This window comes from Opisthocomus hoazin, chromosome Z (assembly GCF_030867145.1).
Source record: "Opisthocomus hoazin isolate bOpiHoa1 chromosome Z, bOpiHoa1.hap1, whole genome shotgun sequence".
Taxonomy (NCBI): domain Eukaryota; kingdom Metazoa; phylum Chordata; class Aves; order Opisthocomiformes; family Opisthocomidae; genus Opisthocomus; species Opisthocomus hoazin.
The window spans coordinates 33,353,181-33,371,551 of NC_134454.1; the positions used below are offsets into that span (position 1 = coordinate 33,353,181).

Consider the following 18,371-nt stretch of genomic DNA (forward strand, 5'->3'; position numbering starts at 1 on the left):
CCAAGCAGCAGCAGGTGGGAGTAGCCAGGACACCAGCATACCTTCACGCCTTCCTCCCTCCCCAGGGGCACATTCCGTTTGCATTTTTTGCTCAGGAAACACTCACTTGTCATTTCTAACTTTAATTTCACGTCATTTCCCCTTAATATGATCGTCCTTCCTTTATGTAATTTATTCCCACAGGTGCTTACAGAACCTCCCTGCTTATTAGCAGCAGGATTAATTAATAATCTGTTTATACCTTACCCCAGATCGTTAACCAAGCTTTTTAATAAAACCAAACCAGACATCTGGCCTAGCAATACCTGACTGGGCAGCCACCTCTTTTATCAACCTGCTGCGTTCAGCTGACAGCAAACAGCCAGTGCCAGGCACTTAGCAGCCGTCTCACCAGTGTCTGCAGGGCAGGCACAGTTTTTCGTATTTATTACAACCCTGTAATGACTAAGGCTGCAGTCCAGAAAAATGCTTAAACTTGTTTTTAACTGCATAGGTGCAGCTAAGTGCCCTTAATGGTTGTATGACACGACCGTATACTTAAGTGCTTTCTGAACTGCAGCTTTATTGATGTTTCCGTTCTTGTCATACCACTCAGCCTCCCATTTTGCCATCCTCTTTTTTCCCTCATGGAAAAAGGGCATTTGCAGGGTGCTCCCTTTACCAGAATTCCCCAAATGCCCCATGGTGGGTGAGGCGGGTCTGGAGACATGCCCAGGCTCTCTTGCAGAGCTGCAGGGCCACCCCGGTTCGATGCCATCGGTAAGGACTGCAGGCACTTTTTCCCCTACCCCATTCCCGGGGGCGACAGAGGGGCTTCCTGGGCTCCCATGCCTGGTGCCTGGCGTTAGTGCCTGGCTGCACCCCTCTTCTCCCCGGGGTGGACAAGCAGCGGCAGTGCCAGAACAAGGTGCCCCTGCGAGTTTCTGTTTTTTGCAGAGGGTGCTGCGAACCTGCTCTTTGCTTGGGGCATCGGCTGCCTCCCCAGCGCGGCGGGAGACGTGGGGCTCGCAGCTGACATCACAGTCCTGCAGAAACAGCTAAGAGCAGTAATTCCCTTTATAATTCGGTTGGCATTGAGCAATATCTGGGACCTGCCTACTGTGCACACACGAGGCAGAGGAGGTCTCTGCGCATCGCTGGGCTCCTGTGCCCCCGTGCACCATCCCAGCACCCTGCTCATGTCCGCATCTGTCAAGCAGCAGCCCCGTGCTCGGAGCTGCATGAGCACAGACACAGAAACCCGCTGCGAGCCACACCCGTGGAGCGGGTGTTGGGGAAAAGGGGGATCCCAGACTTTGGTGCAGCAGGGGCAGAAGGGAGCAGCATCTTCTCCCCACCCGCTGCAAGCCGATCTGGATATGCTTCTGCTCTGTGCTTCAGGGCTGGTCTCCACCCCAAGGAGTCGCAAGCCTAGCCTGTGTCTGTAGAATGAGAAGCACAGCCAGGGAGCGCAAGGGGAAGGGGACAGCAAGGCAAGGCAAGGCAAGGCAAGGCAAGGCAGCAGGTGGAAGGGCTCAGCTCGGCAGGGCTGCCGCTGCGTGCTGCAGAGGCTGCCAGTCCTGCCTGCACTGGCGGTTGCACAGCTCGGTCACCCTGCCCACTGCGCCAGCCTCCCAGCCAGTGGGGCTGCTGGTTTCACGTCCAGTGAATCCAGGTGACTTCTGAGTTAGCTGCAAAAATTATGATGCAGCTCTCCCAGCAGCGGTGGAAGTACTACAGCCAGGATACTGAAAACAAAGCAAAATGAGCAGGCCATGCTGAGAAAGCAGCTAGGAGGGGAAAGGAGGGGAAGGCGTGACTGGGAGCTGTCAGGGAAAGCCCTGCACTTGTTTGCAGGGCATGGGCGAGCAGGAAGCGCCGACTGCAGCAGTTATTCTTTGCCACCTGGTTGCACAAGCACAGACCGATTTCCTGAGGCTGCTGGGATAAAGCGCAGCACAATCGTCATCATCGAGGAGAGCAGAGTGCTGGGTGGAGGCGCAGGATGAGCCCAGCAGCCAGGCTCTGGGTGGAGCCAGAACCGGGGCTGGGCTGGCTGACATTGTCATAGCCTCAAAGTTTCTGGAGATAAAAAGGGGACTTGCATTTCCAGGATGATCTGCTCAGCAGCTGTTGTTGCAAATGACAGTCTGAAGGAGGAAGACTTACATTCAGCGAAGAGAGTAGACTGGGAAGATGAAGGTTAGTGCTGGTCCACTGGGCCAGCAATGACATCTGTAGGAGGGCTACCATTAATAATGATGATAGTCATGCGTAAATCTCAACTGTCTGCTCTCATTGGCAACACGTTGGTGGAGAAAGAAGGGCTCATCTGGCCTGTGGAATAGGAAGGCTCAAAGTGACCTTCTTGTGGTGACATGGCCTGCCACTGGCTGGCAGAAACTCAGTATCCTATCCACCAGGCCACACACGGTGCTTCTTGCAGCACAAGGTGGTCACACCGGTCCATCCACACGAGTGATGCCTGGCAGGATGGACCAGCCTGCACCAAAGAACCATGTCAATCAGCCTGTGAAAAGGATCCGCTTTTATCGTGTTTCAAGCTCAGCTGGGAGAGGTGGCAAGTACGCAGAACTTGACAACGGCATGTCAGCCTAGACAGCAAGGGTAACGGAAACGCGGCCCTGGTCCCGGGAGAGGAGCTCATCATAATGGGACGGATATGTGAAGAAGTGCTCCTTTTCATGTGCATGAGTGGAAATAACCTTAGAGATCAATAATGGCCCTGCATATTCCACCCAGCCTGCCTCTGGGTACGGCAGTGCCTGTCTCTCACTGCTGGAAATTTGTGGTCAGGGTATGTCCTCCCAGAAAAGCATCTGCAGTGTGGTAAAAGCAGCAGTGAGGATCCAAACTGCTCTACGACAAGTCTCAGGTGCACAAGCTGTTCCTGCGCTGAGATGCAAAAGAGATCACTGCGCAAACTGTCCTCAAGGTACAAAGGTAACTCCTTATGGTGACAACCGCTGGCACACACTAACCCATTCTAGTGCCCCCCTGAGATCAGAGCCGACACCTGTCCCTTTCCCGCTGTACTTCCCAGAGCAGAGTGACGCTGGTGTCAGCAGACACCCTCCAGCGTTTTAGCTGGTTCAGTTTCCATGGCAAAGAGGACAGGGCCAGGAAAAGAGCCCCAGTCTCACCACACTTCCTTTTAAATACGGCAGTGCTTTGTATTGCTACAGCGTGCATGAGATCTGGGTCCACGTGCAAGGACAACCCACCTGTTCCCACTCAGGATTATCACCAGCGTTTGGAGGACTGTAAATTTGAGATGCAAATTTGCTTCTTTGCTGTCAGATGCACATCAAATTTCAGGGCCTCATGAGCGGCACTGTGTGTAACCTCACACCAGCTTTTGGGTGGTGGCTTAGGGTGAGGCTTTGACACACCGACTGCCTTGTGCGCTTCGAAGTCTGCACTTGTGCCTCTGCATCAGAACATTGAAAGACAGGAACGCTGCCTTCAAAAACCCCACACTCTACCTGTTGACTTCTATGCCACATGTGCTCCTTGTTTGGAGGAGTGGTGCCCGAGTTACAAAGTTTTCTTTCTGCTACGGTCCATTTTTTACCTCAACTGTCTTTGAATATGGGTGTCTCCAGAGCTTTAAAATTTCCAGTACTGGGCAGAACAAAACAAGCTGTTTCTTCATCTGGTGTAAGCAGTGAATGAAGCAGGTTTTAATGCATCTGCTTATGCCAATGGTAAATTTGGCCCTTAACAGTTTTAAAATACGCTATAGCAGCAGAAAGGATTTGAAAAATTAGGTGCTAACTGCATTTTTATCCAAAGATCAAACCTGGACTAATCCAGCACATCCTTTGAAGGTTACTGGCAATTATTGAGTGGAGTTCCATTGCCCTAATACTTGGGGTTTGCCTGCAGGTCCTAAAGGATAGGTCATCATTTTTGTTGCGAGGCATTAAGAAAACAGTGCAATGTTGCCTCTGTATTGGTACTAAACAGGGTGCAACTTTATTTACAGTGTAAAGTGCATCACACAGAGGTCGTTTAAAACACACAACAAGCAGTGACATAAATGACAATACAGTACTGAGTAGGGAGGGGAAGGTGTTCCAGCAAGTATCAAAACATCACCAACAGCACTAATATAACAGCCTCTAGCTTCAGCTACTCTGTCCTACCACCACATCTCCTCACAAAAGGTGATGACTGGGTTGATCCCAGGACTCCATGTACTAGTCACTAGTGTGAAGCTGGAATGCTAAAAGCCATCCCGCAGCCCTGAAGTCTCCAGCAATGTCCTGCCAGCTCTAAGCACTGTCCTCACCACTGCTGTTCTGCTCTGGAGATCACCGGGGCAGAGTCAGGGCGCACAATGCACACTCAAAAAGGGACCAAAACATCAGAGTGATATACAAATAAAGATCTGCTTTTCTCACCCACACACTCTTTCCCTTGAGAAGTCCTGCGTTGCTCATTGCAGCTTCCATTCATATGCTGTTAAGGCAGCAAGCAGGTCAAGGAACAAAGTGTCTGCAAATGGTGGTGACTATGGGTTGAAGTGTGGACAGTATTTGCTGAACACTAACTTCAGTCAAAGCTGCAAACATCGATGGCTGTGGAGCTGGGAGACAGAAGATTGTTGCTACATGCTAGCAGAGTCCATTAGAAAAAGAAGGTTGTGGGAGCTGAAACAACAACTCTTCAGCTGGTTGCAGCTCTCACTGGGAAGGAATCTACATTCACATTAATCTGATCCCCTAATGACTCCTATTGTTTACCTATCTGTTTTTCTTTTAATCGGCTGAAAGCTTTTACTGGCTCACAACTTTGCTTGTTTCTTTGTTTCTCATTTCTGGTCTTGGGCTAACAGCCATCAGTTACGTATCAGTATTTACTAGTGCCCTATTACTGTAACTGTGAGCTCATTTTGGTGTCCTATCACTTTCCTGTGTCCAAATTCATGCATTCATAAAAGGGCGGTTAAATCTATAAAGGGCGGAGGGGTGGGGCAGTTTGTGCACACTCATAATCCGGACGGTAACTAAGCAGGAATGCTACAGAAAGTAAAACCTAGTCCTCCTTCTTTCCCAGTGCTGACCAAAAATCACGCATTTCTGCTATTACTGGGAGAAATGGAGCTTCTGATCAATGACTCGCAGGGTCTCACTTGAACATCTTCTTTCATTGATCAGATTTTTTGCTAATTGACGATAATCACCGAACATCCGACCTCAAAAAATGCATGTGATTTCTACCTTGTAATTCCACCACGCTGCTTAACTGTAGGTAAATCTTAGCATCCCAATTCATTAGAGCATGACTTCACCACAGCATTCAGGTGTGTGTTATCCTCAGATGCAATGGGATCAACAGTGTGAGAAAAAGAAATCTGACAGCATGTGTGCTCTCAGTATTTCTCACTCCGACAAGCAATTCTGCCTCTGTGTGTGCTCAAGGGAGGCCTTTTCCAGTTCTCCAACTGTTCTGCGTAACATAAATACAACCTTTCCGTAAGCAAATAGCAAAGTTTCACCTGTAAACATAACTGGTGCCTTTCTCTGTCTTAGTGGTAGTCAGACTTTGGGACTTCAATGTATCAAAAGCATTCACCCAGCAGACAGCTGCTAGACATGTATTTTGTAATTTACACAGGAAAGGGATGGTAGTTATAGGCAGCTGGCAAGTCCCATGGCAAGTGGGCAGTGCAAGTTTCAGTGGTCCACCTGCTTCCCACTGCTGGATCCTGGATTGTCCAGCTTTAGAGCTACACCTGAAGTGCCTGTAAGCCAAAAAGCCTCAAAGGCTCTTGTTGGCTAGACTTGGTCCATCTTTCTCTGAAGGATGTGATGTTCTCTCATGTCTTTTACATTTTCAACTACTTTGCCAATAAATCTCAGGTAAAGTGCATACCCATGCCTTCCACTAAGTCACTCTCCAATGATGTTAATGTCACATAGTACACATTACAGAATCTTCTTCTTATGCCCACCAGAAGCTGTGGTTACAACATAGACTTTATCACCTGTACTACTAATTTACATCAACATGAGTTCAGAAACAGGCCCAATGCAAAGTTTAGGGGCTCAGTTAACCTTATGTAACTATTCTTTACTGGTGTGTTCCTGGCCAGAAGTACGCTTTGGCAGATCGTAAGCAGAATTGCCACATTCTGTTTAATCATCGTTGGCAGTATTGTTGGTATTAGCTTACTGTATGTAAGAAATGGGAGGGACTTCACTGTACACAACCACTTCCTCAGTGGACAGTAGGAATCTTTACATTTGTATGTGTATGTGTGTATGGTGTGTCTGTAGCAGCATATATTTGATAATACTTTTGTAAATGAAAAATACAGAGCATTTCTTTAAAAATGGAAAGGTATAGTAAAAATGTATCACAAAATAAAATACAAAACAAGGGAGCTGGGGGAGAAGGGAAGCAATGGATTTGATTTACAATGCATTAGACTCCAAGCCCTGGTGCCTAGGCTGAAGAAAGATATCTGAATGTAGAACTGCTGCTCTGATGTTAAAAGGGATAGAATCCAGCCTTCCGTTTCCTGTGTCAAAAAAACCAAACAAAATAAAATCAGTGCTGTACTGAACACACCAAACAAGATCAACACTGAGGCAGAAGAGAATGGTGTTTGAAACTATACCAGAGATTAGAGGTATCTGGCATTTAAACTAAGTCATGATTCATCACAGAGTGGTTTGGAGCTAATCTTGTCCTGGATGCTGATAAAAGGTTTTAGCCATTTCTGCTTCCCCTTATAAATCACACCTAGTTAACCTGCAACAGTGAATCTTTGCTGTCATGGTGTTTACTGCTGTTCTGCCTGTATTGTTTTGGAGTCCTCAGCACAGTATCGTACTCCATAAAGAATCACCAGCAGCTGAGACCAAAGCTTAACAAAATACAAATAAGACATCAGTGCTGGTTTCTGTCTGCTTCTCTCCAGCCCCCAGTTCTGTGTGGGAAACTTCTTCCCAGACAGTTCTTGAAGGGATGAGCTGCTAGACCACAAGCCTGTAGGGCTAATGATCCACCTTCTCTCAGACTTCACAATGCTGCACATAGCTGTGGACTTGGACATAAAAAACCCCAAACAAACAAGAAGAGTCCAGTTTGGTAACAGCCTGAAACTTTGCTTTGCTTCAGAGATAAACACTGTGATTTTTGGCTGCTAAATCCATTGGATTTGGGCTTCTCTGCTTCGTGTCCTAAATGGAAATACTATCAGACTTTAGCTGTGTCGCTTTCAGTCTAAAGCTGGACACTGTTTGCTGGCAGCACATTTAAGTTGCATCACTTCGCCGTATACAATCTCAGCTGACAGATGAAAACTATTCATTTTGGGCAATGTAATTTCTCAAACAAGCATCTTTTCTGCAGCTGTAAGATAAAAAGTATATCAGAGAAACAGGGAGGAACATATGTCACTACCTGTCCAGAAAGAAGAACAGAAAAAATGTACAATGTCACAGGCTTTGTCTGTATCCTGGAGAAAAACATGAATATTCAGCTGTTATATATTTAGCTCTCCAGGATAATGGCCAATGTGTTCAGCAGGAGCATGTGTGAGTTGAGGTATAAATATTTTTGCTAGCACGTGTTTCATGGCCCTCATTAATATTCTATGCAGGGAGCAGAAGAACTCACACTGCATGTTCTGTTATTATATCTGATTCCCGGACACATCAACATCATTACCATTCCACCTGCCTTCCCTTTTCAGGGCTGTAAACAGCTCTTAACGGCAGCATGAAATAACATATTCTTTGTAACATCTGTTGCATGACCCTAGTCTTGAAACTGGACCCAGCTGAGGTATATACAGTTCAAAACGAAGACTTGTACACAGTAGGCCACCCAAATTTACTGAAGAACATTCTGTGTTACATCACAACAAACACTTCCATTTACACCATTAAAAATAAGGCTAAACATTGCAGGTTTGCCTGTCTGCTTACATGTAAATGTACCATTTCCTGGGTTTTCTAGAAGTTTGGCAATCATTTTGCAGAGTAGTCTCTAAGGTCATTCCAGACTGCCCACAAATCATGACCCATCCAATCACCACTGATTTACAGGATCTAGAGATGCTCAAAATGTGCAAAATTAATTAGCACATTCTTCAGATTTAGAGTTCAGCAGCGTATGATTCAGCCTAGCCATGGGACAGTGCCCAGCAGCACTTACCTAGAGCAGTCATGTCCAGTCCACGATGAGGGACAATAGCATCGATTTGGTCGTATGCACTTCCCACCATTTAAGCAAGGCAACTGGCAAACAGCTGCATACAAATACACACACAGAGAATTGCATTAATGAGCACACCCACAATAAACTGATTAAGGAACAGGGCACTGAAAATCCAGCCTGCATTATCTTGTTAAGAATGGACTACTCTCAAAACTACAATATGAAGTATCAGCTGTGAATCTGTTGTAAAAGATGGTTTGCTCTGGAAAGGGCAGCCTTAGAGGCACATCTCTGCTGAATGTGATTTGACCTTCTCTACTACTTTCGCTGTGTGCTGCAGTGTATGAGCTGAAACTACCACTGTATTATTTTACGTTGCCTAAAAAATTCTGGTTTTTTTGTCCCAAGCTGAGCTAAAAAAAGGAATGCAAATGGAAGCAGGAGGAGGAACTGAGGAGTCAGACGATCAACAGGAGAGTAGGTCTTCTTTCTAGGAAGAAAATGTGGATGTTTATTTGAAAGGAATGTGATGGCTAAACACTAGCCAGGACAAGCAACCACCATATGTGGTAAAAAAGTATGGAAAGAGGCAGCATAAACAGAGAAAGTTAAAGGTCAGAAAGCCATCTACAGGTCAACAGCACGCAAGAAGTAAGACTATGCACAAGGGCACCTGTATGTAGACAAGGAAAGGAAGCAGAGAATGACAGTAAGTTCCTGAAAGCCACTGGGTAGACGTAAGAGGTGTGACTAGGTGGTACAGGGCATTCGATTCAGAGAACAAACACTAGCCTGCCTGATAGGGCTGTGCTGGGCCAGCTGTGAAACAGCTGCACCTGTTTTTGTGTGACAGCCTAACCCAAGGATACCAAGTAACCAAACAAAAGTTAAAGCTTCAATTCTTCCTGCCAATTTTGAGACTGGAAGATAAAGCACAGTACAATCTCCAGAACAGATTTAGAGACTCAATGACGTCCTTCAAACGCAGATATTTATATTGCAGGAAAGCTGAAAGACACTGAGTCTTTTAAGCAGATAATGCTATATCTAGAGGACAGACTTCAAGATACCAGTGAGGACAAGTGCTGGGAAATATTTCTGCAAGGAATATGCACTACTGGAAACACCGATTAAAATGGAATTACAGGAAATGGAAATAAGTAATCACAGGAATACAAAAGGACATGGAAATACACTACTCCGGTTCCTCTGGGCCAAAACATGAACACACAGTGGCAGGAGGTTATAGAGATGGACCCTCCATGTGCAATTAAGTGCGCCAAGCTTATCATGTTGAAAATGACTTCTAATTCTGGAATGAAACATGTGAGTGAAACATCTTTAGCTCTCACTTTATGCACATAGTTATTCCTGTGAGACCAGCAGTTAAACCAAATATTTCTCATTTCACTTTGCTCTGTCATGGCAAAAGGTCAAGACTAGTAAGTAAAATGAGAAGTGGTTTAATTACTTCATAACCAGTGGTTATGAGCTTTTATGAATGGGCTTTGGCACAGATGCAGTTGCCCACTAGAATTTTTTCTTTAGCTACTGAAAAGCATGTCGGCCTGAACACATTTGAATTGCTGGCCCAAAAGTGAAAAAGCGATCTCTCCTCCTTAACCACCTAGGCTGTCATAGCTGCAAAGTTTGTGAAATATGAGAGGAAATGACGCATTATGTGCTGGGCAAGTGTCCCTGCAAAGTACAGTAGTGCTGAATTAGAATGTTAATTCTGTGATTTCCATTTGAAGAAGAAAGTTTGGGTTTGCAGTGTATCACACAGCTTATCCCCTATTTGAACAAATAATGTGAACATTCATTAACAAAAGCATGAATTCCTCCCCCAGTTCACCCAAGCAGCCACCCCAAAGTCTCGCAGGAACGCAAAACTGGGCTTTCACGTTAAGAACCTGTTAACAATCAGTTAAGGTGCACCTGCACAATAAAAATACAGTGAAGGAACTGTAAAATAATTTTAAAAAATATTTAACATTTATTGGGGATTGAGATTTAATAATGATTGAAAGACATATCAATGATCGCTCAATTGCTACGAGTTTTATTGGCTATTTCTACAGGGACAAGCCTTTCAAAAACTGACATTTGTTTAGTTTTGATGTGGAACCATATATCCCAAACTCGGGTTCAAATATTATCCCTAATGAAAACCAGCTTCATCTGACACGAGCTGATTTGCCAGGACACAGGTGTGGAGCCTAGAAGCACGAGCCTCACTACTGCTCACTATTTTGGTGTGCTACATGCCCTTCAGCCCTGGTTAGGTGCAAGCAAGAGATCTACTAAAATGCAGCACATGTTAAATTTGTTTAAATTTTCAGAGAACTTAGATGACACCTAGCATAAGGTACCCAGGTACCATGAACATGGTACCTTACATGGGTACCATGTACCTATTAAACTCAATCATCCTTAAACGAATCCTGGCTTTGCTCTGCCCTCTTGCCTAGCTCAGCACTCAGGCAGTAAGTGGGAATCCCCCAAACCAGTCAGCTATGAGGTAAAACACCTCTGTAGTACCTGCAGCTTGTTTGTGAGTTTAATGATGAACTGCATGTGCTGAAGCTGAAAATTAAATTCTAACTCTTCTTGGCACGGACAGTCTAGTTTTATTACTTTGGAAATCCCCTCTCTTCTGCATTGTTTTTTTGCAGAAAGCACTCTTGTGAATGCTCTCTGTCTTTTCTTGAAGCAAACTTTTCTGAGGATTTTAAAGACTCATCAGGGACTACTCTGAAAATATCTTGTAGCTGAGGACAGCAAATCCTGCAGTAATATTACTGCAGGCCTCAGTTTTCCTGTGAGAAGCTTAGTAGTTCTACAGAGTCGTTAGTGAATTGTGCTAGGTATTGATAGTAGAGTCACACAAAGCGAGAAGAAAATGCAGATGAAAGGAGTTTTACCCATATGGCAGCGCGACCCAGTCCACCCCGGGGGGCAGTCACACTGGTAAGGGGCCACACAGCGACCTCCATTGAGACACGGCAGAATGCATATTGCTAAGGACAGAAGAGAACCGGTGAAAACAATTATCTCCCATGAAAGCAAAGAATAAATTGTGCAAGACATAACTTATGTTTAATTAAAAACTCTACTACCCCTCAAAGTGATTGCATGTAGTATCAGCAGAGTTGAGTGGGATCCACCCACAAGGCATGAGCAGCAAATATGACTCACATGGCAGCCAGAAATGAGAAGGAATGATGACAAATAGACAGACTGGAGCAATTGCTAGATTCCTTCAGATGCCTCTAGGCTCTGCGCTCACCGGAAATGAGCAGGGCTGTTTGCTTGTTTCTCATGTGTTAAGATCCACAGACATTGACCACGTCTGTAACAGTGGCTAACAAAATCAGTTCATGCTTTAATTACAAACAACTGCATTGTTTGTGGATTACTTGGCATCCCACAATGTAACATCCAAACCAACTAATCTGTGCACTGCCCTTAGAAAAGCACTTGGTCTGGGCCACTGAAAACATGCTGAGACAGGTGACACCGCAAGTCTCCGATGGAAAGACAGCTTTGACACCAGGCATTTTGGGTTCAACAGGCTGATTGTGGCTGGAAACTTTGGGGAAGAAACAAAGCAGATACCAAGCAGCTGATGGCCCCTGGACTGAGCACCAGTGAAGATACACTGCTTCTGTGAGCAGATCTGCAAAATTGTCCAATGTGCACATTTTTCATGACTTAAGTACCTTCACAAAACTACCACCTCCACGACCCTAACTGAATGATGTACTTGTTTGAACATGCTCTAACAAGAGCAAGAGTTGGTCTGGGTCTGCCCTAAGTGGCACTTCCAGTGGAGTTTTATATTGGGAAGGTGGATAGGGACTGCAGAGGACTGATGCAGAAGTTTTCACCTTCTACTGCAAAGCAGAGGTCAAGCAGGTGTAGTTAGCCTAGAAAAGAAAAGAACAGTGAACTTCCACAGCGCTCAGAGGACTAACCTATATCACCAGGAATTACTTGTCTTTATCATTAAACTAGTGGTGCTCTACATGTTTTTCAGAGTGGTCAGGAAGATGCATCTGTCTTGCTATCCATGAAATGGACCATGAACTACAAGGTGACTGCATTCTGTCAGAGGTCTGTGGCCTCACCTGTGGCCTGATCCTGACAGATCAGTGTTCAGTGCTAGCACTCCAAAATCCCTTTGACTTCCAGAACAGGCCCTCAACTCCAAAGACTAAACCTCTATTTTCTATTTACCAGGGCACCTTGTTTGACAAGCAAGGCTCCAAAATTGAGGTGGCACTCAATTACAGGAATCCTTTTCCTCTCTCCTCACCACCTATGCCAAAGTAAAGAAGAAGAAAAAAAACCCCTAGAGGTAGCTCCTGTATCTGCATGAAGTGTGATCTGGCTAGTCAGCTGCATGTTTATTTTCCTCATACAGGAAAACAGGGTCTGAATTGGGATGACAGATCAAAAAGCCTGGTGGCATAAAATTTGTCATCTGGTCCTGAAGAATGCATTAAATATCATTACTAATGGTAAGGTAAAGAAATAAATTGTAGCACAACTCTGCCAGACACAGGGCTCAGTCCTCTTCTGCTGAAACTGTGAAGCATATAGGGCTAAGTTTGCATGTCTGTCTATGGTGGTACTGACAGACACAGGGGCAGCAAAAAAGGGGCTATGTGAATGCACCACATAGCTGGAGCTTCTCTACATACAGAAGGACAAAACTTGCTGAACATCTCATTCTGTATCTACACCTAATTTGTGTCATGTGGAACTGACACTGCCACAAAGAAGACTTCAAAGCTGCAGAGGCAGATACAGAGGACCATTTTAAGATGTGATACATCTACCTAGCAAAACACTTGCACCATTTTTTGCTCCATGAACTACAGGAAGAGGTGCCACATCTTTTTGTAGGTCTCCATGTATACTCAGAGCTAGGGACAGTGACACCATCTCAGCTGCAGGTGTTCCTGGACATGCTAAAGCTTTATGTCAGGACCATAGTACAAAATACAGCAAGGGTACTGTCCTTCTCTATCTGCATAGACCCATGCCTACTTATGTGTACAGGAATAAGGCTTCCCATGCAGCAGCTACGCCAGCATAAAAGGGTTAGCCCTCCCAAATTCCTATGCTAACATCACCACAAGGAAAATGGGAAACATGGCACAAACTGGCATCCCTAATGTCACAGACCCAAGAGTCAGATTTGTCTCTTTTCAACCAGAATAGATCCATCTCTCTAACTATTCAGAGATCCAGGCCAGGAAAAGCCAGTCCAGAATTCGTGGGGTACAGGTATGCAGATCAGGAAGGACAGCACGGCAAAGGCGACATAGTTGTATCGTCTGAACATGAATTGATCAGGTTCACAGTCACAGACTGGTAAAAAAGGAAGCCAGGAAACAAACACAGCCACCAGCAGAACACTCACATCTCTTCTGTTCTAACCCCTGTTCTTCCCCCAAAACTATCATATCTTACTATTAGAAACAGACTTTGGAGCACTGTTCTTCAACCACAGCGAAAAAGCACCCACAAACAAAACTGCATCATTTAAAAAGTGCTTGTTTTAATCTGCAGATGTCAGGGGATGGTCATTTGTCTAGAAACAAGCAATCAGTTAGCCCCTTCCGTTCTCTCTAATTCATCAAGCAGAATAAAGTAATTATTTTTGTGTTCTTGGCTTTTATGCCTTTAATTTTCTCACACAGTTCACTGCAGTAAATTCACTGGTCTTACCGACAACATCCTTAAAATTACACTTAGGGATGATATACATACGCTCTTCACAGAGACGACCCATCCAGCCATCTGGACATGAGCAGGCATTTGGTCGTTCACAGATGCCACCATTCTGACATGGGAATCGACAGACAGCTGAAAAAAATATCATTTCATGACAAACTCAAGACAGTTAATTAGGAGCTTAGTACATCAGCATCTTGCACAGATCTTTGCAATTGTAAAGTTTAGAGTAGAACAAACAAATGCAGTGAAGTTCAGAAACGCAACACTGATTTCAAGGGCTACACCATTTTCTTGCTCTGTGTCTGACTAGAGCAAAAGCGTGGGAACTGTTAAGACAATCAAAAATTGTCCATGGCAAGAATGAAAATGTAGAAGTTTTTGGCATAGTTGGGTAAATTATGTGGACATTGTTTCAGGGCTGACATTATGCTTTACTTATTTGTCCCCACTCATTTTTGTAAAGCAAAACACCCCCCCCCCCCATTACTCTTCCCTCCCCCCCCTTCTAAATTAACTCTAAAATAAAATCAAGCTTTCTTCTAACCTTGCTATGCAAAACCAAGATAAAGCCATCTGGCATAATATAGGGTTTGCCAAAAGTAAAATTAAACACTGTGGTAGAGCAAGCAATTTTTATTGCACTATCATCCAGCATAATGAGGAGTGACCAGCAAGGGTGCAGCAGTGGCACAGTGAAGTGTTCACATGTGAAACCCAAAGTGTGATTATAAACCTCATTTAGCATTCATGTTGACTGGCGCTCCTTGGCTTGCACAACTGTTAATAAACACCTGATCATAAAAGTGAGGAATTTGAAGTGGACTTCAGCATGCTAGCCCAGTATGGTGCCTGGAGTGGACAGGCTTTAGACTTCATCATAATGTTGCACTGTATCTTGGTTAACACATCCAGGGAAACCAGAACTACCTTCACAACATCGACTGGTAAGCTAAGTACAAACACGTTCAGACTTCAAGATCATTGGAGGAAATACAATGCTTGTCACGTTGCTGTACATACTATATACAGAAGATCAAAAATTGTGGCTTTGAGACGATACTACAGAACAAATAAGTAATCAGACTAACTTCTAATTAGTGGTAGTTACGAACACAGAGTAACCTCAAGAAACTCAGTCTGACCTGTTAATTGCATCCTATCTTTAATTAGTTTATAGGTGAGCAAAATATGAGTTTAGGCTTCGAAAGTGTTTCAGATCTTGTTCAATGTTAGTATTAAATACAAACAGTGGTTTAACACACTGAAACACTGTTGAGACCTGAGCTCCACATTGGAAAGAACGTAAATCTTCCCCTGATAAAGCCAAACTTGAGTCACTCTTGCAGCTAAGCCATGCCAAGCTGCAAGCTACAGCTTGGAGTCTGCTGAAATGAGACCAAAGCTTTTGACATTTTATTTTGCAATCTCAATAGCCTTCCCACCAAATGTCAGCTGACAATGACAATGGGAAGAGACATTAGGACCTGACAGAGCCACAGAAGTTGCAATATTTTAACAGGTATTTTGAACAATTTCTGTAGTAAAGATATCTATGACTATGCAGACAACTGGTCTCTGGGTGTTGACTAAACTAGAACAATGTGCCAACTAGATTTCCTCTGTGCAAGAAAAAATTATGGAAGTTGAATCAGAAACCTTTTAAAGCCTTGTGTGATCCACATCACTTAAACAATATCCCATGAATGTATAATGGAATGGGAGGTAAAATGTTTGTGTATAAATGAAATCCCACGCTAAATCCAAAGCAAATGAAAAATAGTCTCTGAAATGTATTTTGTCTCTCTGTTAATGGAGAAGATGAGGATACTTCATGAGTTACAGAAATCACTTTGGATGGCAACTCCATCCTGCTCAGCAATCCAGGATCTCAGGCAGAGATAGGCTTTTCCTGGATTTCTGCCCAGGCTCTGGTTGTGAAATTGAATGAGACAGTATCATCCCTAGGTGTGCACTTGTTATACACCAATTTAGGCAGGCAGAGACTCTGTGTCTGTAGCTGTGGGGATTATTCTTCATTCAAGAGGCAAGAACAGAGAAAGGCTTGGGGCAGGAAGTTAAGCTGGGATGTCATTCTCTTTTTTTGCTACTGTAAAAGCAAGCAGGGCAAATGCAGTCCTGATATGCTGGGGAGAGAACGTGAACCATTAACTGCGACTTCAGTTAATGGTGGCAGATCTCACATCCACGGTATCAGTAATAATCTTTGAGATCCCCTTGTAAATCGACGCCTGAGAGTTATCTCCACAGGACACAAAGGTGCTACACTGCTGCAACACAAACATGAGTAAGAAGGTGGAAAAAAAATTCTGATATCTGTTCTCAGGTTTGCCAAAAAGCTTTCCTGTGGTTGCAAGTGAACAATTTCTTCCACGCCTTAGCTGCCCTTTCATAATGCTGATGGGGTATGAACTTCTTGGTTGGCAGCTCCACACTGACCACTCCTAGTCAGCAAGATGTGCACAGAGGGCAAACAGACAACACAGATTTTAGAGCATTTCAGAGAAAAAAATTGAGTCAGACAAGCTGTGTGCATCTGTGCAACCTGCTGAGTCCTGCACGTGTTTATGATCAGCAGATCCAGGCTAATACTTCTCACCCCTGAAACTCAGATCAGAATCTGGCCTGCAACCTCTAACCAGCAGTGATTCAGGCAAGTGCAGCTGTGGTGAGAGTTCTCCCAAAGAAGCTAACGAAGTCTGCTTTTTAATTATAATATTTACGTTAACTAACCTGTTCAACCGGGCCAGAACGTTTCAAGCAGGCTTAGGACACATTAATAATCAACTCATAGGGCCAAAAACAAGTAATGCAGCATGACTCATTACAAGGAGTGCTTTCATGTCGCTTCTGATGTAGACCACAAAGGCTTGGGTCCTGTAGGCCTTTTGTTAGGCAAATCCCTCAAATGAAATATAAAGCAGTTTTGAAAGATTATTTTGACATGTGTCACGAAAATACAGGTCGGTCCTCTCAGAAACATCTTTGGTCCTTTTAGGTGAAAAGAGGGGGGTAGTTGTTGTTCCTCTCCCATAATACACAAAAAGGCGGGTTACTCTGCTTTGTTTCGCCACACTACATCCTGATCATCTGTCCACCTCACCACTTTGTTCTTTGAAATAAATTTCCCTAATACTTCTTCCTCTGAACAGTCCCAGTAGACTCCATGGTATTGCAAACTGGACACATGTTTGACAGTGCTTTGCAGATCAGCCCTTCCAGGCTAACCAGTGGCAAGAACCTGTCTTAGCAGAAACTACAGCCCTTGGCATAAAGCAGGGTTCTGTGTAACTAATAAATAATAAATAAGAATAAAAAGCTGGTGATATTAAGGGGGCAGCTGAAGAATCCAAACTGTTACAATCTGAAGAGATAATATCCAAATAATTTTGCTAATGAATTCTAGGCTTAGTAGAGTACCTATTGTGCAGAGATCCCTTGAGTTCTGTAGCCACCACTGTTTAGAAAGAAATGACAAAATACTTGGCAAACTTTTCAGAAAGGGCTCGGTGCTTTGGGACATGTGAATTTCTAACAGGACTTTTGGATACCTCTTGACATCTGAAGTAACTCAGGTACTTTTACTGTAAATCTTCTCTACTTGGCTGCTCAGCAGGTGACTCTTCATGGCAATGGCAAGCCATGGTCACACAGCCAGGAGAAAGGAGCAGCTTCTCTATTCCTGAAATATGAAAATGAAAATGTCCATGGAATGTGGAAAGAGGGGCAGGCCACTTGGGAAGAGTACAGAAACGTGGTGAGAGCATGCAGGGATGCGACGAGGAAGGCCAAGGCTCACCTGGAATTGAAGCTGGCAAGGGATGTCAAAAACAACAAGAAGGGCTTCTTCAACTACATCAGCAGCAAAAGGAAGGCTAGGGACAATGTGGGCCCACTGCTGAATGAGGCAGGTGTCCTGGTGACGGAGGATGCGGAGAAGGCAGAGCTACTGAATGCCTTCTTTGCTTCAGTCTTCAGTGCTAAGACTGGCCCTCAGGAATCCCAGGCCCCGGAGGTAAGAGAAGAAGCCTACAAAGAGAACGACTTTCCCTTGGTCGAGGAGGACTGTGTGAGGGATCGCTTAAGCGATCTGGACGTCCACAAATCCATGGGCCCCGATGGAATGCACCCACGAGTGCTGAGGGAGCTGGCGGATGTCATTGCTGAGCCACTCTCCATCATCTTTGAAAGGTCTTGGAGGACAGGAGAGGTGCCCGAGGACTGGAGAAAGGCCAATGTCACTCCAATCTTCAAAAAGGGCAAGAAGGAGGACCCAGGGAACTACAGGCCGGTCAGCCTCACCTTATCCTGGAGGCCATCAACAAGCAAGTGGAAGAAAAGAAGGTTATCAGGAGTAGTCAGCACGGATTCACCAAGGGGAAATCATGCCTGACCAATCTGACAGCTTTCTACGATGACATGACTGGCTG

The 18,371-nt window shown here is 44.6% G+C and overlaps 1 protein-coding gene across 1 annotated transcript in view; it reads right to left on the reverse strand.

Moving 5' to 3' along the window:
• Nucleotides 1-3,965: 3,965 nt before the first annotated feature.
• The window catches only part of SVEP1 (sushi, von Willebrand factor type A, EGF and pentraxin domain containing 1), a 133,753-nt gene continuing 119,347 nt past the window's right edge, over nt 3,966-18,371 (reverse strand). The window contains exons 45-48 of the mRNA XM_075410818.1: nt 13,957-14,052; nt 11,100-11,195; nt 8,173-8,266; nt 3,966-6,529 (exon numbers count right to left, since the gene is read on the reverse strand). Of these exons, the coding sequence (XP_075266933.1) occupies nt 6,499-6,529; nt 8,173-8,266; nt 11,100-11,195; nt 13,957-14,052 (317 nt within the window). The 3' untranslated portion in view covers nt 3,966-6,498. The remainder of the gene's footprint in view (nt 6,530-8,172; nt 8,267-11,099; nt 11,196-13,956; nt 14,053-18,371) is intronic.